The following is a 23,967-nucleotide window of genomic DNA, read 5'->3' on the forward strand; positions in this document are numbered from 1 at the left end:
TTGTCTTTGATGGACCAAACATGAAATGACTTTCTAATCATGTTAGGGGAAGGGAAGGAGAAGAGGGAAAGAGGTGGAGAGGGAGCCCCAACTTCTTTTTATTTTATTCAGAAGTTCCATTGACATTTTCTGGCAATCTTCTTGACACACTGCCTGGGCTTTTCTTGGCTAATAATGTTTGCCTTGAGAATTTGTAAAGGTCTAAGAACTCTTTAATTCAATGTTCTAGAAATTATCAGGGTCATAGGGGAACTGAATCCCTGTTAATAGCTTATGGATTACTTCTCCCACTCATTGAAAGTTTTCACTGAAGTTGTTGTGCTTTCAGGTGCGCCTTAGTGGTCTTGGGCAGAATGAATACTGCAAGGAAAGTCAGGCTCTTGTATGAAAGTCTCTGATCTCAAGAGATTCAAGTAGGAAGAAAAGATATCCAATGACTTCAACCCAAATGGGATGCTGAGGGTTAGCAAACTCATTGCAATTCATAGGTGCTTGTTTGGATTTATGAATTTAAACAACACACTGAATGGATTCCCTGAAAGTTGAAATGGTGTTTAACCAAATTTATCAAGTCTCTGTGAAATCCTTGCCAGAATTATAAAGCTTCACATTCCAAGTCTCTACACAGATTCAAAGCTTTAATTTGGCAAAGGAGCCATGTACAGTAGCAAAAGAAATTTTCAGCACCCAAATCAAACTAAATTGTAATACACTGCTGCTCCAAGTCCAGTCCCACATACTTGTGTATATCAGAAACCAGCCCATCTTGGTTGAAGTCAATCAGTTCTTTCACTCAACAAATATCTATTGAACATCTATAATGAGTCGAATGCTGTTGTACATATTGAGGATTCAACAAATAGCCCTTCGATGCTTACATAACTCTAGGAAATTAAGGCAATGAATAGTAAACAATGACACAGGAGGAAAAGAAACCTAAAAGAGTCAACAGATGTGAGAATATTTGGGCTGTGCGAGGGATAAATTGTTTTTAAAAAATATGGTACTTTCTTTCATATAGAAACTTTCTATTCATTCAGTACATCAAGGAGAATGTTTGCATCCTTGCTAGAGAGTGGGGTAAAATGGGACATCTACGCTCTGTAGTGACTCCAAGAAGCACCAACAAACTTGATGAGCTTTGCACTTTCTTTGTGATTTTCCTGCACTTTCCACGGAAGCTGCGGAACCATAAAGCAACTCTCCAGGAGACGTATACCAAAATCACAGATTAGAGAGCTCAACGTTGTGAACATGACCATTCTCCCCAAGAGATCCAGAAACAGACTCCAACAACCTAGGACACTGATAAAGTACTGTTTCTTAATCTAGGTCACATTTAATGTGAGAAAATTGATCTTATGAATATTTAACAACATATATATATTTCTTCATGCTTTCTTTTTTCTGTTTGAATATTATATTTCCACTGAAAGTCTGTTTTTATAGGTGGGCATTTAGCCTAGTGGTTAAGATACCTGCTTAGGCTCGCAACATCCTGCACTGGAGTATTGGGGTTTGACACCAGGCTTCAAATCCTCACTCCAAGTTCCTAACACAGACCCTGGGAGCCAGCAGTGATGGCTCAAGCAGTCGGGTTCTGCCATCCACATATGAGATTCATATTGAGTTCTTGGTTCCTGAATTCAGGCCCAGGCCAGGCTATTTCAGGCCTTTTTCTTTCCCTCCTTCTCTCTTAAACAAATAAGTCTGCATTTAAGGTTTTTAAAATTTCCTTCCAAAGTACAATTCTAGCAATTATAAAAGAAGTTCTCAATTTTTAAAAAAGCAAAAAAAAAAAAAATGGTTAAAGACTTCATAGTAGGGAACCTAGCAACTACTTATAAACATCCCAGTGAGAAGAAGCACCAAGTACAAAGCCCTAAAAAAGTTGAAGAGAGTGTGGCTAATATGAAGAACAAGGCAGCTCTTAGGACATGAAGCCAGCAAGGTCCGATAGGAACCCAGATTTATTCTGAAGGATTGTAAGCACATCATTTATCATTCATCTATCCATTCATGAGTCAGAGACATAAGGTGGACAGACAGAAACCTCCCATTGCAGGTTTGTTACTTAAAAACCTACATTGGCTAGGGCCAGGTCTGGGCCAAAGCTAGGAGCCAGGAACTAAATTCAGGTCTCCCACATGGGTCTGGTAGGAAGCTAATTAGTGGAGCCACCACAGCAGTCTCTTAGGGTTTGTATTGGCAGGAAGCTAGTGTTGGGAGATAAAGACAGGAAGTGAAGCCAGGCACTCCAATGTGGGATGTCAGCATCACAGCCGATGTCTTAATCATTAGGATGAACACCAGCCTCTGAGAAGACTTTATTCTGGTGTGATATGCCATCACAGAGGCACCTGATTCTTGATGAGCTTCACTGAGGAAAGATCAGATGGACGGGAAAAGGGAGAAGGGTAAGACCCGAGGTGAGAGGCTGTGATTTGGACCTAGTTACCAGGGGTGCAGATGGTAAAATGTATTCAGATTTGGGGTTTATTTGGAAAGCTGAATCAAGATTTTCAGAATTGATGAGGAGGCAAAAGGAGTTAGTTTGAGCAGCAGAAAACCAGTGCCACACTGGAATAACACAGTTATGGGCAAAGAACAGGAATTCAATTCTGAGTCTGTTAGGTTTGAGTTGAGACAGGACCTGCAAAGGGAGAAGACCACGAGTAAACAGATCATGGGTTCAGGGGCAAAGTTTCGGATAAAGAAATATATTTGAAGTCATTTTTGTATCTGAAAGCTGTAAGAAGGATCATAGTTTCCAAGGAAGCAGATACAACTGGATTTTATTGGGGGGAGGGGTTGCTCTCTACTGGTAAAAAATAGAGCCCAATGTTAGGACATCATGTATAGTCATTACACACACTTCTTGGGGAGCCTATCTCTTTCCTTCCCCAGCTTCGCCCACGCTGCCTATTACCTCTTTGATGCTGTGACCTTTGCCCTTGCAGAGCTGCCTAGAGACAGGGGTGACAAGACCCACGTGAGGGGGGGGCTGTGCACATGCACACTCATACATTCCAGTGCAGCCTAAGGATGCTGGTGTGATTAGCATGTGACCTAGAAAACAGCAGGTATCCAAGGATTCGCTATTCCATCAAGAGCTTCCAAACAATGAACTACAGAAACTTAAAAGTTTTGCTAAGATAATACACCACCTAAGGTTTCCTCCTATCATGAGTCCTATATTCTGAGACCAATCTTCCTGGTTTTGTACACTTGACAATGTTAACTCCAAGTTGCATAACCACAGGAAGCCCTAGTTCAGGATGCTGAACTTTTCCGAATACCCTGTGTCTGCCACTATAAAGTGAGGACCACAGCAGGACCAAGTATGGGCAGAGTCACAGCGAGAACTCAGCGAGGTAAGGCACACAAAGCGTCAGCAGAGGCTCAATACATGGTTAAGACTTGAGGTTTTTTTTTTTTTTTTTTGAGCTACTGTGCAAGGCATTTGTTTATATTTCTAGTTCCCAAGCCAGGTTTTGTATACTCGCATGTGTACACACACACACACACACACACACACACATGCTAATTGTAGCCTTTTTTAGGGCACTGAAATGATTCCTTTGGCTATGTTTAGCGTAAGGACTATATTATTGCTGAAAGCTTCTTTCAACGAACAACTGATTTGCATGTCCGGTCATGGCCATTTCAGCCAAGTTACAATTTGAGTTACATGAACTTAATTTCTCTAGTGCTTCCTCATTCAGAAACAGGACATGTGATGGAGAGGACGACATTGTGATTCACATAAAATAATATTTTACCCATGAATTCAAAAACGTGTGAAACTGAGGACAAAATGTAAATTCAACCCCTATTTTCTTCATTCTCATAACTTATTCACTCAACAAATAAACAATTAAAGAGTACATACCAGGTTCCTGGTTGTATGCATGCAGGTGTGTGTGTGTGTGTGTGTGTGTGTGTGTGTGTGTGTGTGTTTGCAAAATGGTAAACTAACAGAGTTTAAATAGTTAGCAATTTGAAGAACCACTTAAAGTTCTAAATTCAAAGTCTCAATGTGGAATAATCAAGGATTTTAACATGTTATCTTCTTTTAAATATATACATGCACACAGACACAATTTATCAAGTTGAAGAACAGTTAATCCTAGTGAGAATAATAGCACAGTTCATAAGGCAGCAGGTGCAGCTATGGCTTGAAACCTTACAATCTGAAGAGAAAGTTTAGTATACATGGTAAGACTCAAAAACAACAAATCAATGGCTCTGAAATTGCATCATGTGAGGGAGCCAAGCAGAGAGTAAAGGTGGCCACTTATTCAGCAAGGATACAATGGTAGCTTGGCTAAATAAGCACATTGTGTTGGTCTTCACAGAAGGCATTAGAGAGATCTCCATTGTCACCTGCCAGGCCAGTGGCAGGAGATTAGATAGTGGCAATGAACAGACTGTCCTAGGCCCAGCTGATAATGCCGATGTAGATAAGTCACAGGTACCAGGACATTTACGTGCATTCCTTAAAGGAACCCAAGGGTGAAAACAGAAGACACATAACAGCAGCTACTAATGACTCCTAGGTTATCAATCTCAGTTCCTTTCCTGAACATATCGGACGTGGGATTAGCATGATTTGTCAAATGCTACCACAGTAGAAACTGCAAATGCCATGCTTTAAAGATCAACTGGAGACCATTAAGAACAAGTAATCAGAAAAAAAAAATCAAAACATTAGCTAGTATGCTTTAGGAATGTATTGCTACCAAAGATGTGGACCAGGAAATTGGCATTGTGGCGCAATAGGTTAGGCATCCCATACCAGACTGGTGGTTCGAGTTTCAGCTGCACCTCCACTGATTCAGCTTCTGGCTAATTCATCTGGAAAGGTTCTTTCTGTTGAGCACCATAACCTCACTCTCACTTTTGCCTTTGTGGTTTCACATTTAATAAAAAGCCTAATGGCTGTCTCTATGCTTCTGCCTGAAGGAGATCTTCCCTCTTACAATCCTACTTCCCTTCGTCTTCTTTGAACAGGAGCAGAAGCAAGACACACACAGTACTTGCTCAGGGCCAAGAGAAAGATAAGCCCACACTTTAACTTTGGCTTCCAGAAATGCTAAGTGTTCCCAATAGATCAAGGCTACCAAAGCTTCCCTTCTTTTCCCTCCAACCCCATGAGCCCCATTCCTGTTGCAAGTGCTGGAAAATTCTCTGCCAGATGTTGGGGGAGGTCAATGGGTGGGGGAGTGAGCAATTTCAGTAAACAACTACCCATGTGTAGATATCCCTATGCACCTGCCTCCCCCAAACAAAAGTAAGTGAGGCCTTTGTGACACTGCAACATGAGATAATGCACAGAACACACCAAGGACATTGCTCACCATGACCTAAAAGAGACAGGACCTGAAATGTGGAGAGTGAGAGTAATACTGAAGGGGGACAGACAAATAAGGCTATCCCTCTTGTTAAAAAAAAAAAAAACAACGTATTTGCAGATCACCAATATTAGCAAATTCCAACCCAAACTACCTCCATATCAAAAGGTCAATTTAGAGAGTGACTTCCCAACACAGGGGAATTGGCCAGGGACAGAAATCATATGGGAACCTTACCCCAGGAGGGAAATATGTTTTCAGTTACATCAGGGCCTAGCCCAGACTTTCCCACAGCTCTTCCTAAAAAGGAACTTGGCAATGAGAACAGCAGAGCTGGAGGGGACGTCCTTGGCTTGAGAGGTGAGGCCCTTCAGAGTCCCGAGGAAAGTTGGGCAGAAGTTCTCCCCACTGGTAATAACATTGAAGAATCAACCTCACATCCCTTTCATTAATTCCCTTGACAGGCAGCTCTAGTTACCATGCAGGCACCACACAATCAAAACACAAGCATGTCAAGTGGCCCCATCTGTGGTGGGGCCTGCCAAGGCTCATGTCACATCAACACGAGGAAGCAGATCCCAGCTCCCCAGACTGCGTGCTTGGTTCTGTAAGCAATCCCCCCAGAGGCAGAAAACCACTAGTGCTCCGCTGAAGGACTAGAGGAGCTTTGGTGACACCCCTCTCTCCTGCATCTAGGCTTCTTGTGCTAAATGTGAGAGCCTGACGAGAGCCAAGCCCACGTCTGGCTTTGGGGCTTGTCTCTAAACTTAGCCACACAGACCTCCCTCCTGCTTCCCTTTAGCCTACACAGAGTTTCAGCCATGCAGGACACATGGCAGCTTAGATTAGGAAGATGATTAAGGCAATGCAATACCCTTCCTGGGGAGGCTGAGTTTGAGTTCACAGCTCTACTGGGCTGAAGTGTCTGGGTGCAGAATGAGCAACAGAGCAAGTCTTTAAATCAAGGAATCTTACTAAAATCACTGCAGGAGCTCCAAAACAACTTGTTCTTCTTGTAGAACAATGCTGACCATCTATTGGCTAAACAATGTTAATTAGATGGGTACAAAGGGTAAGGACTCCCACACTAAGTAACAGCTCATGTATGTCAAGGGTGAGCATTAACACATCTCAGCCTTGTACTTCACACCCACTCTTCTTTGGCAGCCAGAATCCTTTCCTCAATTCCATAAAACAGCTTGTTAGTGATGGATGAAGCAGCCATGGCAGCCAGAGGCCAGAGGCCTCTCATCTTAGATCTCAGAGACTCTGGGCGACTTGGTGGGGCTGTATGGGCTCTTGCCCATCTCCAACCTCAACCATTATGCAGTCAGCTGGTTATACCACAGGAAGGAGGATGCAAACTCAAATTTCAGGGACTGACTCTATCCATCAGTTCCAAATCAGAAAAGCTCAAACTAGACACATCCATGGAGCTTGTTGGCCACTTTGGCTGCCTAAGCTACAAAACATCCAAGGGTAATGACTAGAGTCACTGTTAGCTCACGCTTCAGAAGGCTCCTCTGCAAGAGTCTGGAGCGTTAACTCAAAGTTCTGGAAACACATTGCTGGCCTGGCCTGTGAGGATGGAGCTGGTTCTTTGTCTCCTCGCCTAAGTTATTCCAGTAGGTAGCGGCCACTTTGGAGGACTTGGGAGTGGCTGCCCTGCCAGCTCCAGGAGGTACTGGCTGGGAAGGAGATGAAGCCATCCAGGCTGCCTGTCTCCCAGTGTGAAGGCCTCAGTTCACTGTTTCACTCTCCATTCAAATAACCATGGCATGTCAGCTCTGCTGGCCTCCTTGATTGTACAGAAATAAATAAATGAATTATGTTGTTGGGGTTTGGGCTTCGGCACAAACACATGGTTTGCATTTATCCACACAGTGAGAGGTCCACCAGCCACTTGATATAAAAGAGCAAAATGATAATTCTTTTCTTTAGGCACTCTGGTGCCATATGGAATGTATATAAATCATATTTTTGTTTTAACAGCGGAGGCTTTGTTGATAGATAAACATGTGGTTTATCTAAAAAAAAAAAAAAGAGGACTGTGCTTTGAACAATCATTTAATGGCTGTGGATGTGCCAAATAAAAATAAAAACATAATTTTGAAAGGAGCTGGCCTCGTGCCCAAATCTGTAACAAGGAATTTCTCCTGAACCAAAGTGGTTAAGGCCCATCGATCTGTTTTGAGTTTAAGCCGTGCTCTCTACTCAACCCCATGACACATGGAATCCCAGGCTAATGCACTCTAATAAGACAAGACGTTACCTTTATGAACGACCTCATGGAGAAGAGATTGGCGAGCATCGTGGAGAGGCCTTGGGCCAGGCAGCTCTGGGCTATGAAACCCAACTTGAGTTCTGCAAGGCAGATTGCGTCATCACCCTCTTTCCAATTCCAGCTCGGGATGTTTAGCAGATGGGCCTGGGGAAACAAAACCAGGTATGAGACCTTGCTTTGTCCAATGTTCAATTGTTTAGAATCTCTTCTGGGAAACACTGTACTGCCCAATATTTGGGGTCATTCAGATTCGTCTCCGTTTTGCTTTGCTTTTTGCCTGGGTCTGGCACGTGGTGGTTTGTTCTTCTTACAGCCGTGCCAGACTTCAGTCTCTCTGGAACGCTGTTCCTGTCCCCACCAGGAGTCCAAGTCCTCTCCTCTGGCTGGTTATGGAGCCAGAGAGAGCCCATAGGGGATTTCCTGCGGTGACAGATCCATCACGGGGGTGATGAGGACATCTGACTAGGTTGGTCGTACTTTGGCTCCTGCAGCGGGCTGTGTCAGATGCCTGGGCATTTTTCTTTTTCCTTCTTTTTTTTTTTAGGCTGTCTTCCTAGTATTTCAGATCAGTGACCCCTAAACTAGAGCAGATAACAAAGTCAGAGATGGGACATACACAGATTGCAGGCTCCACGACCGAGTCTTTGACTCGGAGGGACTGGGGTGTAACTGGGGACTTGCCTGGTGTGTTTGAGGGGATGCAGCTTCTGATGCACTAGGAGAAGCTAAATCACTGGGCAAATCTCAGTGCTGGCCTTTCACTGTGTGCTGCAAGATGACAATGAGATCAGATCCCAAGACAAGGACCTAGACAGCTGTGGTCATCCAGTTGTTTTTAAGCAGCCTCAAGTGAAGAGTGGTAGATAGTAAGAATGGCTTCAAACAGTGGGAGAAAATGGAGTTAGAAAATAAGTTTATGGCCCCGGCACAGTAGCCTAGAAGCTAAAGTCCTCGCCTTGCACACGCTGGGATCCCATATGGGCACTGGTTCTAATTCTGGCAGCTCCACTTCCTATCCAGCTCCCTGCTTGTTGCCTGAGAAAGCAGTCAAGGACGGCCCAAAGTCTTAGGACCCTGCACCCACATGACAGACCCGGAAGAAGCTCCTGGCTCTTGGCTTTGGGTCAGCTCAGCTCTGGCTGTTGTGGCCGCTTGAGGAGTGAATCAGTGGACGGAAGATCTTCCTCTCTGCCTCTCCACCTCTCTGACTTTCCAATAAAAATAAATCTTTTTTAAAAAATAAAAAGTTTATTTTGGTGCAAAATTTTTTTCTTGCAATCCAGGCATCATTTGTTCATAAAACATGTTTGCCATGAACTTTTTGAAGATCCTCCCCCTATATTGGATGAAAGAAGCAAATTATAGAAAGTTCTATAGAGTTGGAGAAATCAGAGGAAAAAAATACAGAAAAGATTTACAAGGCCTAATGTCAAGTATAGCATTTGGGTTTAAAAAAATCAGCTACAGAATTTCAAAATGACAAGACCTCACTTGGTTGCAGACATAACAGACAATGAAAAAAACAACAATAAATAGAATAAGGAACGTTTAAAAGTGTGAGTAACAAAAACCTCACTGAAGGGGCTAGCCATCTGACACACTGTAGAAAAAGTCAGGCTTTGCTTGCTAGAAAAATCATGCGCAGATCCAGGCACTTGAGCACTTCATCCTGTTGTGAAATGGATAGATGGATGCCAGAGTACTTGATTCAGTTTCAACAGACAGACCTGAAGGGGGAAAATGATCTATTGCATTACTCTCAGAGCAAAGTGACAAAGAGAAGGTGAGGATTCAGGAAAAGATCTCTGAACACTGGTGATGAAGACAGCCAGCCACACCTGGCCCGACAAAGCAGCATGTCCGCTTGGGGCCAGGACAGCTGTATCTGAGTGCTTGAGATCTGATTGGTCCTGGTTTGTTTAAGCAGGCAGAGTCAGGACAGGCTGGTGAACATCACAAGAAAACAGGTTTCTAGGCTTGTTTCATAAAGGTGGTTTCCAAGGACACAATTTGTACAATAAAAGAAGACTACCACCAAAAACACAGGTCTTCATCCCTAAAACTAAATTATCATCCAAGTGATCTCTGCTGTGCATGAGAATCCTTCTGAGCCCCTGCAGGTGTCAAAAGTTCATGACCCTCAAATTATTTCTGCCCATGTATCAGCAGACACCAGGAGCACCCCTTTCTTTGGAGACAATATGTGACAGTTGTACCAGGAGAATGGAAGAGGCTGTGTGAAAAGAGTAAGGTCAAGGGCCTCATGCTCTTTTGACAGAAACACCACTCTGATGACATTGCTTTTTGCAAAAATCTGCTTCTCTTGATCATGCTGAGTCATATGCTAGCACTCAGGGGAGATGGCTCTGTCCTCCCTGATGTAAACATGGTTGGAGCAGCCCCGAGCCTGGGCCACAGTGGGAGGGAACCTGTGCGAGACTCAGCATCAGAGAACCCAGCTCCCTGCCACCATGGGCTCTGCTTTGCACCCACTTCTCTTCCTATGCACACCTGCTTATGAAGCCACCTTCTCCCTTCACTTCCCTAGCACTGTAGATACCACTTCAACTTAAGTAGACAAATATCCACTTGCAGTTAGATCCTCTAAGGAAAAATGGAGAAAAATCAGCTCTGAGAAATAAACAACTAAATCATTGTATGTAAAAGAAACTTTGGGTGGTCTAAGCCCCAGAGACATATCACACAGCCTTCATACATTCTTCACACACACACATACAAAACCTCTCCAAGGAAACCTCTCCTATCCCCTAAGTACTATCCAGAATACAACACTCAAGTTTTCAGGCCTTGGGTCCCTCGTGCTGTCACCTGGTTTGAATTCTTTAGACATACTTTACATGTTATTACATAAGAACGTCAAGTTGGTTTCATGATCCATGCTTCGCAGCTTCCCTTCGGGCCCTCAGATTTTCTCTAGTCATGGGCCAAGGACTAAGGGTGATATGCCAGAGAATGAGAGGGAGGTCTGTGTGCATGAAGCAAAGAGCACCTAGGAACTCAAATTCATTGTGTCTAACAACTTTGTCCTCTTCCATGTGAGGAAACTGGTAGAGGATGCCAAGCTTATCAAAAACACAGGAGATAGGGAGAAAATCTTCTCTAATTTGGAGATGTTAAGGAACAGGTGCGACTGCTACTGCACCAGCCTCATCTTGTGGAGAAGGAATGGAAAACCACAAGAGATGCATTCCAGCCCTAGTTCTAGCTATCTGGGCATACAACTCAATTTAGGAAAGTCACAATGAAGAACAACAAACAAAACAAAGCCATGAGAAAGAAAGCACTGTAATAATATGATTGTTCAATGGCAAAGGCCTCCAGCAGGGAAGCTCAAAGCAACTGGCATCCACGTTAGGCAACTGGCAGATAGCTTCCAAGTCAGAAACAAAAGCCTTTCTTTCTGGAGTCAACTGGGAAAAATCTTTTGTGAAAGTTATCAATAGACAAACTGTTGTGCGTGATAATTTTCCAAGACACCTTGAATCCACTCTTGGAGAGCTTCCGGCCATGTTTCTCGGATCAGGAGCTCTGTCCCACCTCTCTTTTGCATTTAGAGATGGCTAGATTAAATGTTCTTCTCTTCATGGGAGATTTGTTGATATTGTATAGATCTCTTTGGAGAGCAATAGCTCTTCTCTATGAGGCCTACTCTCAGGAAACACAGCTTGCTTGCTTCAGTGGGCTGTGGTTCCACTGCAAGAGAGGATGGTGGCTGCGAGTGTGCCTCTTAGCTTACTGGCACTGAATGAGCCAAGTTTGTACCCAGCAGAGTTGTGTTCTCTCCACGATAGAGCTCAGCATCCCTGGTCTGCAGTTACACCAGGATGCTAAAATGCACAGATGGTCCAATGAGGACTAAATGAGATAATGGATGTCAAAGCTCTTTGAAAATCATAAAATGCGACACAAATGTCTGTGATTATGATGATGACAAATGCAGGGCCAGTTTTACAGGGAGAGAAAGTAGGCAGTTTCCCTACATCCCTCTGTGCTCCAGGACGTCACCATCACTAGCTCACAGAGGGTTGAAATGCTTTCTAATTCAGGGCCGGTGTCCAATGACAGGATGAAATGTCCCTTGGAACATGTTCATTACATTGTCAATTTGCATGCGTATCTCAGGTTTTCCCAAAAGCAAATTTTAACGGGTAGAAATTTCTGGGCATTTAAGACAGGTAAAGAGAGTGTGCCAAGATATCAAGAGCTAAAACATTCAAAGGGGAGAAGAAAGAAAACATGTTAAAAGGTTAGAGAGAAGCTTGTTGAGAAACAGAGCAAAACTGCGGAGGAAAATGCATAATGTCCAAATGAGGAATGTCTATGAGGAATGAGCTCATGGTCGTGACCAGACTTTCAGTCCTTTCCCTGGAATAGCAGAGAAATGCGCTTCGGTCAGTCACTCCACCTCTGGTCTTTCCTAATCTTACAAGGATCTGCTAGTGATTTCTGCCTATCCCTGAAAGGCAAAAATTTGTAGATAATCCTCAGCAAGAAGTGTTTTAAGCAAATAGTTCATGGGTCAGCAGATGACCTCACTGTTGTTCTGCATGATTGCAATCCAGAGATTTGCAGAAGACATCCAGTTCACTATGATCAGTTGACCAGGTACCATCTGCAAGTTGGGCCTGTTGAGTTACTTAGAGTTTGACAAGAATCATGTAACAGAAATTCTCTTTAATTTTTTGAAGATGCTACATCAACCATCATTGAAAGGAGACAAAAAACTGAGAAAGAACTGACATCCCTTTCTAAACATACAACACTAATTGAGCCTATTCAATCTAAATTCAGCCAAAAATCTAAACAAGAGCTTAAAGTACTCCTACACTCAAGGAAACTTCAAATAACAAATGAAAGAAGGAACACCCCCAGCAGCAGGAGCTGTCACCAGTCACAACCTGGTTAACACAATTCACCTCCACCTCCGGGGGCTGCTGTCTCCAAGTGGATGGCTGTGAGTTACCAAGGCCCTCACATTCTCTCTTCAGCGTCCTCGAGCTCTCAGTGACAAACAGGAGGACGTGATCACCAGGCCCACTGGCTGAAGAGCAACATGTGCAGAAGAGCCACCTGCCGAGGGCTGGGCAATACTTGGCAGTGAGCAGCAGTTCCAAGTGCTGGGCCAGTTACTGACAGCCGGCTCCACTCAACAATAGCCTCTGTTGAGCCTCCGCAATGGACTAGCCATTGCCAGCAATTAAGGGATAATGGCATGGTGCTGGTACATTTGGCAGAGCGGGGATTTCCCTGGGTCACCGGATGGCCTATTTCGCAGGGAATATGGCTGGTAAGAAGGGGCACACTCTCACTCATCACCCTGCAGGGAGTTATTCTGCACAGACAGGACACCTGGCTCCAGGTGTGCAGCAGCCTCCAGCTTCAAAGCTTCATTAAGGAAGAAAACTGCTGCCGAGTCAAACCCTGAGCAAGGTGCCACCTTTCCTCCCCCAAAGCTGCCTTCTAGGGAGTTTACTGACTGGCTGAGTGCAAGAGCATCAATGCCTTTGAATAAGACAGGAGTCAGGTTTACTTAAGGGCAATCACAGGGGAACAATGCAGACACTGGCCTTTGCTTTCTCCTAATCAATGTTGTATTGTAAGATAAATATTCCTTTGTATTGAATCTCTGGAAAATCAACCTTTTTTCCCCTGAAATCACCTCTGCAAATTCTCATTCTGAATGCAAGAATGCTCCCTCGATTCTGGTTTCAGATAGAAACGTCCTGTCACCCTCCTGGTGCAATCTGTACACTTTAATTCCTACACTAAGAGTACAAAACCAGACTCCTCTCCCTGCATCTACTGACATCCTCTTAGGGTGAGACAGAATGCTAACTGCACGGTAGGGATTCAATATAGAATGCAGCAGTGTAGCACCTAAGAAGGGAAGCAGTAAAATGGAAGTATGGTTAAAATCTAAAAACACACCAAAATTGCCAAAGCTGACAGTTCTACGAATGCTTCCTGAAGGAATTAATCAATGTATGAAGCTTCCTACCAGTGGCCAGCTGCAACCAAGGAGTTGGGACTGGAGAAATGCATCAGGGGGATTTATTCTCATTTTATTTAAGAGATGAATGGATGAAGGCAGAGAGAGAAAAAGCGAACACACCTATCTGAGTTCATTTCCCAAATGCCTCTATAGACCCAGGCTGAATTTGGGAGCTAAAAATTCAATCCATGCAGGAGATATGGACCCAACCACTTGAGCCATCACCTGACGGCTTCCAGCTGCACATTGAAAGAAGCTGAAATTTGGAACCACAGCAGAGACCAGAACCCAGGTATGCACTCCAATGTAGTACAAGGGTGTCTTCCTCAGCGTCGTAACTGTTAGATATCCACTTCTGCCAGGGAGAGTCTTAAACCTCTTCACTCGGGCCTTTGAGTTGCACTCGTGTATGTGTGAGTGCCTGCAGTGCAGTGGCTGCCTGGGAAGATGGGAGAAACTGGAACGAGAGCCACGGACATGTCTTCAAGCCTAGATCAGATCCTCACTGGCTTACCTTATTGTGATACTGCAGCATCTGCGTGATGATCCTTATCTTCGGATGGTAGTTCTTTATGGAGATGACTCTGAAAAAGAAAGAACCAAAGGTGAAGCAGGGCTGGCTTTACCCACACAGTCTGAGATAAAAATGAATCTGATCATCTCCAAATGGGGCTCCTGTAGGGCGAACAGCCAGTGACATCTACAGGAGCTACATGCACTGGACCAACTTCACCTGTATTTCCACCCCTCATGTCTTGGCCGTGTGAACAGAAAACACAAAACTGGGGTCCGGCACAGCGGCATAGCAATAACCCTCCTTCTGCATCATTGGCACCCCATATGGGCCAGCTGCTCCACTTCTGGGCTAGCTCCCTGCTCACGGCCTGGGAAAGCGGCAGACGATGGCTCAATTCTTTGGGCCCCTGCACACTCATGTGGGAGAACTGGGCTCTAGGCTCCTAGCTCTGGATTAACTAAGTTCTAGCCACTGTGGCCATTTGGGGAGTGAACCACCACGTGGAAGATCTCTTTCTCTCACTCTTCTCTCTGTAAATCTACCTTTCAAAACAATTTTTTTTAAATCACAAATTATCATTGTCTAATTCTTGAGCTAAAACTATGGAGTAGCCATTGGATGTACTGGGGTGTGTGTGTGTGCGTGTGTGTTAGAGAATCCTCATATGGGATTGTACACATCACTGTACTGGATGTGTGTCGGGGCTGGGGGAGCAGGAGAGGAGAGGGAATGAAACACCTGGGCTCCAGTCCCAGCAACTGCGTGAGCAGACTGGGTGACCTTCAGGAAATCCCTGAGCTCTCAGTTCCTGCTTCCTCATCTGGTCACTGGGGGCACTGGTACCTGCTTTATTTACTTCACAGGCTTGGTATGAGCAGCAAATGGAAGACCAGATGTGAGAATGCTTTGAAATCATTAAAAAGCTCTCTCCACGTGTAAGTTATGGTTTTTGTCATTACCGACTCTGTCAGAGGTGACATTGTACATTTCCTTTTGTGACAAGGAAGGCTAACGAATGGAATTCCACAGAAAGGTCCACCTCCTAAGCCTCATTAGAAATTCAAGTGCAGTCAGTTCCTAAGACCACCCCCGGAAAACTTCCTGCCTGGCCATGCTCCCTGCCTCACCCCTTCTTATACAAAGATGGGAGAGAGAAGGCAGCCAAGGAGCAGTGTGAGCTGAGAGGCTGCAGCTTGGGAATTCAGGAAATGGATCACACTCCAGCTTCCCCACCCCTACACAAATCCACCCTGGGCTTTTGCACTTGATGAATTTCATTTTCTTTTTGAAGAAGTGTTGGGCTGGGCCGTGCTTATAATTCAACGAGCCTCGGTCAGCCCTGGCCATGCAGCTGCCAGCACTAGGCAGTTCTTGGTACTCCCTCATCTCAAATGGATCTCTGACTTTTAACTTCAGAAGGGGCAGAATGGTCTCATTAAACTAAGGAGGAAATAGTATTATGCAAATAAGGGTAAGACAGGACCCATTCTTAACGCTGAACTTCCCATTTCCCCTGCCTACTGACCCTTAGTTCTGATGTTCCTTAATGAATGGCTTGATCACATTTCAGATGCTCCTTGTCCCCAGTAATTCTTATGCCTTTGTATCCTGCCAATCACCCTGGTACCTAAATGCCTTCATATTGACTTCATCAGAGTTGAAGTGTACATACAGCATTATGATGGAGAAAGATGGCCATTTCCAAATTGTTATTCATTTCTGTCATTTACATTTAGACAGTTTCTTTAAAACCCTACATTTTCATTACTTCAAATAACAGAAAAAACAGTCAAAGGTGGAATTCTATTTATTAAAAAAAAAAAAACAGTGACACAACCACACACGAAGCTGGTGTGGTCACTTTCCAGGTGTGAGTATTGGGGGTGGAACCAGGTGTGAAGCCAGGCCCCATTCCACCCTCTTTCAGCCTGGCAAGGAGTCAACATGACAGCTTCCATGAAGCAACTGCACCAGCAGCGTGTTGCCAGCTCCAAGTGAAAGAGAAGATTGAACCAGATGTTCCCTGCCAGACACAAGGGCCAGATGCTGTGGGGAGAACGCAAGTATCCAAAGTGGACAGGAGGATTCCCCCACCTTACCAAAGGGAAAGCTCCTCTCCCTCAGGGCCACTGATGAAAAGCAAAGAAAAAGGCCCTGACCCCAGGAAAACTCCCAGCACCAGGGAATCAAGAGGGGAGTTTTTGCCTGGACCGAAGTATGTGCTGGGTACAACCAGGTGGGCCTTCCTGGGAGTATGCTCAGAGTGATGTTTCTCTGTCTCATTCCAAACCAGTTTTCTGCAATTATGCTAAAGAAGAGACCAAGTGCATAGAGGCATTAACTACCTGGAGGAAAATGTCCCAATGTTTGAAATGTCGTTTCATAGTCCCAGGAGGTAAAGAGGGGTGTGTGGAAAGAACCATCACCCAACAACTTTGCTCCTAAATGTGGAAAGGATACTGACAAGAGACGGGACCTTGGATGAGCAGAAAAGGCACCAGGCAACAAACCCCTCCCCACCCCTGAAAATGCTTTGCCAAGATGGGGAGGACCTGCAGTCCCATATGTTTGTGATACACTCTTTAGTAAATTATGTCAGAGATTCATTTTAGTTTTAAAAGCACAAAGACTTTCAGGGAAGAACAACAGTATGGGGAAACTGATAGAAAGATGTGAATCAGTCAATGACTGGCTCTTCTGGGTGTGCCTAATCAAAGCGCTGTAGACACACTCAGAAAGTGCTCACAAGGGGTTGCCCAGTCTTCAAGTCGACATCATGGGCCACATAATTCTCTCTTTGAGAACATTCTGTGCCATAGTGTCTCTAAAAACTAGTGGTATCTGCCCAACCTGGTGCCAGCAAGACCATCCTGTGGTTATGCCTATTAGAATGTTAGAAAATATCCCCAGGGGAGCAGAATCCTCCCCAAGTAAGATAGCTCAGGTCCACTGCTAATAGGGATCATGCCACCTTAATTCAGGCCTGCATCTATCAATTTAAATCAATCTCTCTCTCTCTCTCTCTAAGTCACAAACCAAGAGCAGGTGTGAGCAGGCCTCCTTTAGGTGGTAACCTGTGTCCCACTGCCCTTCCTAGATCAGGACAGCCACAACTCACCCCCTGCCCCAAGCAGAAGGGACTTCTGGGACAAAAGAAGTTCCAAAAGACACAGCGCCCTTCAGAGCATCCTAAGTGCCTGCCAGTGAGCATTCCCCAGCCCCACAGGAGTACCTCATGATATTAGAGGCGTCTTCCGCATCTGGGTCAGCACAGTACTTGTTGGCCAGGATCAGACACGCATCTGCTGACTCTATCTAAGACACCAAAAGGAAAAAAAAAATCACAGAACACAAACATATAAACAGCCACGCTCCACTGCAGTCTTTCTTTGCTGACAGCTCTCAGGGAACCTGGTGGTTTGCAGGAAAGCAGAAAACAATCCTGAGAGATTATAGTTGTTGTTGAAAGCGTAGGTTGTGAGTTCTTGTTATGGTATAAACATTTCATTTTGTTTCTGTCAGAGGGTACAGCATGTACCTTGCTAATTATACTTTTCATTTGGCACAAATGCGTACACGTAGGATTCCCAGCTTTCTTTAAGTAACAAATAATTGAAGCTCCAGTCCCCTCCCCACCTCCTTCCTCAACCATCTGCACCATCTTCATTTTTACAGTTAGGGAATGGAGTTTGCTGGCTAAACCTTCCTTGCTGGTGAGCCAACTAACTAAAGAGTGAAGAGTTTAAACATGTAGTCTGCAATGCACTACCTCTAACCTTTCACATTATCAGCATCTGTGGACTATGAAGAGATCAGCATCCTAATTATTCAAGTGGTACTAAAACATTCAAAGAGCGGCAAACCAATGTGCATAAAAGGGGCTTTTAAGAGACAAACCCAGAGTACAACTTACTGACTTATCTAAGCATGAGCCAAGAGCGTTTATTCCTTAGAGGCAACTGTGGGCTGCACGTGCTAATAACTGTTTGCATTTCAGTTTGGTCTATGCTTTCTCTATGTCATCCTTGGATGTCACATTATTTGTCACTTGGGTCACATCTGGATAATAAGAACCAGACTATGCAAGTGTTAGCATTCTCATTCTGGGTCACGTCTGAAATCTATCCTACTTGGAATGCTGAACCTAAGAATATTGCTGCATGTGGTGGGAAGGTAGAGCTGCTTCCATGACTTAGCAGAGATCACCTCTAGATTTCTTCAACAATGAAATTAGTTTACCCAAATCCTTTTGGATTTTTCATGTCTGCCAACATGAATTTAGTGATGTCCACAGCCAGCACTGAAACTTCAGGAAATTCACAATATCAGTATTCACCCACTGGCATGCAAATGCTGAGCATGCTCACACAGTGAGAAAGCAGCAGAGAATATTTGCCTTCCCTTTCTAAGTTTCAAATGTGCTTCTGAGGACAGTATAACTTAGCAAGTTCTGGAAAGAAAGATGAACTCATTACCAAGTAATGTCAGACACCTGCATGTTTACTTTTGCATCTTGAGACCTTTTTGGAAGGGAAAAAGCTCAAGTTTCTTTTTATGGCTTAGTAAAATTTGATTTTAAATTTTATCCTAATGTTCAGATGTAAAAACAAAAAACTAGGTGTCAGACCTGCATTGAGCTTAACTTCATTGCTCAAGAAGGGAACAACTTGGTTAGCATGTTGTATATGAGAGTACTGAATGTGTACAACTCCTTCAGTTGCAGCTGATATTGAGGGTAACAAGTTCTTTTTAGTCTAGTATATGCCAAAAGAACAAGGTCCTGGGACCACTGGAAGGGTAACAACAAGGTTAGGATCTGATATCAATTTAGGGGTTTAGGAGATTATGATCAGACATCCCAGGGGCCATGCTTCACCACCAGAGTCAGACTCCAGGACCCCATTCCCTAGAAGAAATAAACATAGATGTCACCCCTTCCTGCTTACCTTGACTCTTGCAAGATCATGTGGATTGAGGACCGAACCCTGATAAAATTCCACCTGAGTAAAATGTCTTTTGAACAGAGCTTCAAGCTCCAGGTTAGGGGAAATGCTGCAGAGGGAAAGAAGAAACATCCATTAGCACAACGGAGTTGAAGTTTCCAGCCTGCATTTACCCTTTCTCACTTCCACACTGAGACCTGGGGTGAGGTTTTTACCTCCAAAGCATCCCCCTTCCTTGCCGTAAGCAGAAGGCTCACATTCAAGAAAGCTAGAACTTCAGCCCAACATAAAATCAAAGCCAGGACCAAGCTAAAGGTCAGGTCACAGCCTATGGGAGGCAACGTCTTCATTTTACAAGTGAGGAAGCTGGAGCTCTGAGATCTGCCATGGTTTATTTTGAGGATCCACTCAACTGCACCACAAGCTGAGGTGCCCAGATTAAACAGGATCTCTGGGTGTGTTTGGATGAGACGGGTATTGAGTTAGCAAACTCAGAGAACCACTTAGCCCTTCTCCATGCGGATGGTCCTCAGCTCATCTTGTAAGGACCTGAAGAAAAGACAGGTCAGAAGGTGAAGGACTTGGCCCCTTTGGTTCTTTACTCACTGCGTGAGCTGGGCTATTTCCCTTCATCTCCTCTTGCTGTTTAGCTTGGAATTACACCTCTGAGTCCCTTGGTTCTTAGGCCTCTCCACACAAAGTGAACTGTACCCCCAGATTTCTGGGGTCTCCAGCCTAAGAACAGCAAACCACATGACTGCTCAGCCTCCACAATCAATGCACTAGCTCCTCCTAATCCATCTCTCTGGATAAATGGGTAGACAGCTGCAGGCATGCCTCAGTGTCCCTGGGAGATTAGCTCCAGGACCCATCATGGACCAAAGTCTGTGGATACTCAAGCTCCTTATATAAAGGAAGCTGTTATATCCAATGGCATCGTATTCACAAATAACCTATATGCATTCATCAGTATACTTTTGATCATCTCTAGATTGCTTATAATTCCTGATATGACATAAATGCTAGATTATTGTACCTTATGGCCTGAACAATAATGACAAGAAAAACAAACTCTACAATACAAATGCCCTCTTTTTCTTGGATATTTTTGGTGCATGGTTGGCTGAATTCTGGGAAGAAGAACCTGCAGATACAGATAGCCAGCTCTCTCTGACCTTTACATCTCCAGCTCTCTCCTATTGACTTTTGCAGCAGAACCCTAATACAATCCAGAGCTGGACTGTATTACCCTAGCAGAGCCATTCTGCCCTTTGGGGTCTTTCTCTGCTTCCCAGCTGAATGAGCTTCTCACCCACCAAGTCCTGGACCCAAAATGGCACCTCTGGGAATCACAGAGGAGTTAGTTTACTCTTAACACTGGTCTTGTTCATACATGTACATGGTCTTCATTAACATTCCTAGGGCTGGGTTGTGCAGGCACTTTTCCCGCAGGAAAGTAAGCATTCAACCACCGACTGACCCATTTTCTCTTTGATTAACTCTGCAGACAGAAAACAACTACTCTGTATTAGGTGCTGTGCTCAGTACTACGAGGTAATCTGTCAACAAACATGCTAAACCAACACTTGTTTACCATTTACTGTCGGTAACAGCAATACTTGTTCATGTTTTTGATAACTTCCTATGTAGCAGACAACATTCCAAGCGCTCAGCAGCTACTAAGTCATTCCAACTCATATGACTAACTCAGAGCTTCAAGAGGTTCATGAATGGAGTCATCCACTACAAATCTGCTGAGGGCACAAAGGTGAATCCTAGAAGGGAAGCATTAGCTTATTCCAACAGAAGCAGGAGGTGAGAGAAGAGTGGTCCTTGTGTGACTCTGACTGGTCTTCCAGAGCAAGCCAAGTCTCATCTCTGAGAAACCTGCGCTGACAACACAACAGCTCTAGTTCCTCTATGACAGAGACACCCTGTATGGTTCTCCAGTTGGTGACACAGACATTAGCGTTTGCTGGGTAATATCAGATCTAGGTCCTCCCACTGTTGTATGCATGCTCATCTTAAAATGCTCGATCAATGTGAGGAAAGAAACTACACAGCAGACCTCTCATGAACGTTTGGAAATGCTGAGCTGAGAACTGGCCTCGTGTCGAGGGCAGTCAGTAGCTAGGTACTGAATTAGAACTCACTTCTGTCCAGCTATGGCTTAATCTGCCTTTTCAGAGTTTGGAAAATTTGGTGCAGAGAAGAAACACAGTAGTGCTTCACCCGACATGGTGGCAAGTCAGAAGTCTGGCATCCTGCACACACACACGAGGGAAGGGTGCACACATGAGCTTTGCAGGGAAGTCACTCTCAGTGAGCTCTCGGAGCAGGACTGAGTGCAGGTGGGCACCACACTATCATGTCAACACCAACACGGGGGCTTCTGCACTGTGATGCCAAGACCAGCCCTACATTCACTTCCTCTCCACAAAACATGCATGATGATTGTTGTGGGCTAAGGAGTTGATTAATGCTTGTTAGGCTGAGCAGGAACAGGAACTGGGCAGGAACAGGAACTGGGCTTGTGGCTAAAAACACCTAGACTAATTGAACTTATCTATATCCAATATCCTGCTAAACGAGGATGTGGGGGAAGAGTATATAAGGAGAGGTGAAAGAGCAATAAAGCAAGACTTCGCAGAGACTTCTACCATCACTGGTCTCCTGTCGGTGCTTCATCCCCAGACCCTCTCCCTGTCCATGTTACTGGCTCTGCTGGTCAGAGCAGATGATGATGATAACAGCCTCTCGTCAAAAGGGCAGAGCTGCTCAATTCTCTTTCTGTTGCAAACTACCCTTTACCTAGAAGGGACATCAGGCAACGCTTAACACTTCCACAACATTGGGTGGAGAGGAGATCTTTTGCTTTCTTCATCTTTAAAAAGCCTGCTTGAGGACACCTGCCTCCAAGTTCACTGTGCAACCTGAACAATTTGATTTTTCATGATCACAGGTAACATGTATCAAGCGCTTAACAACCTGGCTGATTCTGTTCAGTGCGCTTTACATGGATTATTTGCTTAGCTTGCTTAACCTCCATTAACTGGTTGAGAGAGGACTGAAACAGGGGACCACAAGTCCACAACATGGACTTTTTTACTCCCTCTGTAAATTCAATGACACTGGCCCAGAGTCCCACCAGCAAGCTCCCAGGAACAGCTGTTGTTAACATCATTACTTTCTACCACGATTCCTCTTATATTTTGGTGTCTGATTTAATCATTACTACTCCCACCCTTCTGAGGTAGCCATATCATACAGCTACTGATCCCACAGCAGACACTGCAAACACATGTGGATTACATAGGCTCTGATTTATGAAGGTACGGCAATGATGAATAGGACCCATAAGGAATTGCACCAGCATGTCCTCCAGAGAGCTGCTCACAAGTGGCTGCAGAACTGTCTATGCAGAGCTAAGTTCTTTTCCCTTTGCTGAATTTGTAGTGGCTTCCCTTTCCACTGGTTCCAGAACGTCTTCTCCAGGGAGGCCCACAGGGGTCATGGTTGATTCAACTCTGACTCGACTCCTTGCTATCTCCATGTCCCCTAGTCCTAAAGATGCTCAGGGAGCCCCCCCGCTCCACCCACCCAGAAACTGTTTCTTACTTGTGAAGAAACACAATCTCCACATTGACGTCATCTCGGTCTTTGTGTAGAAAGTCCTTCAGGAAGTTGGAAACGCTCTCCAGGGTGATGTGTCCACAGACCACAATGTGCCTGAACAGGAGAGGCAAGTTAGCTGAGGCCAACAGCAGTTCAGGACCCCACCACCCACTCCCCAGCAAGGCAGAGGGGGCAAGGCAACTGCAGGGCAAGCATTCATTTCCACCCTCCTGCTCGGTAAAGCCGGCTCCCATCCCTGCAGGGCTGTGAGGCAAAGCGGCAGTGCCAGCAGGTGCTCAGAGACTCCAGGCGAAAGAGGCATATGGCTGCTCACCTGATGCTGCACAAAATCCTATTAAGAGCCCAACCATTTGGCCAAACGGTTTTATGCATTTAACAATAAGTGACATTATGCTTGCGCTTAAATGCTGCACTATCAAGTCCCTTGCAGATTCATATCTCTCCCTTTCTGCCCACAAAGCGTCCTCCCGGGAGATTTACCGTATGAGTCTTGGTTTATGACATAGGGCTTATCAGGTAATGAGATAACAAATCTTGCTGAAACGATGATTTTGTGTGTAAGAAAGTGGACCTTTATCAGGGTGGCTAATGTGTGGCTCGACACATTATAGGCTCTGCTGGTCATAAGCAGTAAAAAGCAAATTTTGCATTTTTCCACCATAACTCCTCTGACAATGGGGGAATGGAGCACTTTACAGTAAGTGAGCATTACTCAAGGCTAAATGGGGAGAGGATGCACATGGAATCAGAGATCATGCTGCCAGTGGGGTGTCCCTGGAGGGCTGCTGCCAAAGGGTGCCTGAGATTCCTGCCAGGGTCAAAGGAAATCAGTCGCAAGATGGGGAGAAGCAAGGAAAGGATAAGCCTGGAATTGCTTGCTTCGTCCTAGGCTCGTGTCAGGAGCCATGTACTATAGCCACACTGAAGCCATTTTGAATATAGAACTATGGGCCAGTGGAAAACCCCCGGCTGGCTAGATGCTTGGGAAAGAAGTTATGAAACTGATCACACGCCTAGCTTCAATTGTTTCTAGCAACTGTTCCAGAATGTGATTTATGCTGTACCTGCCGACATCATGTTACTGATTACCTATGCTATTGTTGATATGCTGGTTACTATGGTTGATGTGGTGGCAATCGGTCACAATCGGTCTTGAGACCATGGCTTGCATCCCAGTTTCTCCTTTCCTCCCTGAGCCTTAGTTACTAAAGAATATAAAA

General features: G+C 44.7%; 1 protein-coding gene across 26 annotated transcripts in view; it reads right to left on the reverse strand.

The window, feature by feature from the left end:
* Positions 1-23,967, reverse strand: part of KCNMA1 (potassium calcium-activated channel subfamily M alpha 1) — a 664,040-nt gene that overhangs the window by 179,231 nt on the left and 460,842 nt on the right. For 25 of the 26 annotated variants that reach the window (XM_040976116.1, XM_040976108.1, XM_040976123.1 and 22 more), the window contains 5 exons: positions 22,730-22,840; positions 19,115-19,220; positions 17,401-17,483; positions 14,166-14,235; positions 7,627-7,782 (listed from right to left, as the gene is read on the reverse strand). In XM_040976116.1, coding sequence (XP_040832050.1) covers positions 7,627-7,782; positions 14,166-14,235; positions 17,401-17,483; positions 19,115-19,220; positions 22,730-22,840 — 526 coding nt within the window. The remainder of the gene's footprint in view (positions 1-7,626; positions 7,783-14,165; positions 14,236-17,400; positions 17,484-19,114; positions 19,221-22,729; positions 22,841-23,967) is intronic. The other variant, XM_040976121.1, reaches the window with a different exon arrangement.

Source organism: Ochotona curzoniae, unplaced genomic scaffold (genome assembly GCF_017591425.1).
Source record: "Ochotona curzoniae isolate NIBS_2020 unplaced genomic scaffold, NIBS_Ocur_1.0 contig_2692, whole genome shotgun sequence".
NCBI lineage: Eukaryota > Metazoa > Chordata > Mammalia > Lagomorpha > Ochotonidae > Ochotona > Ochotona curzoniae.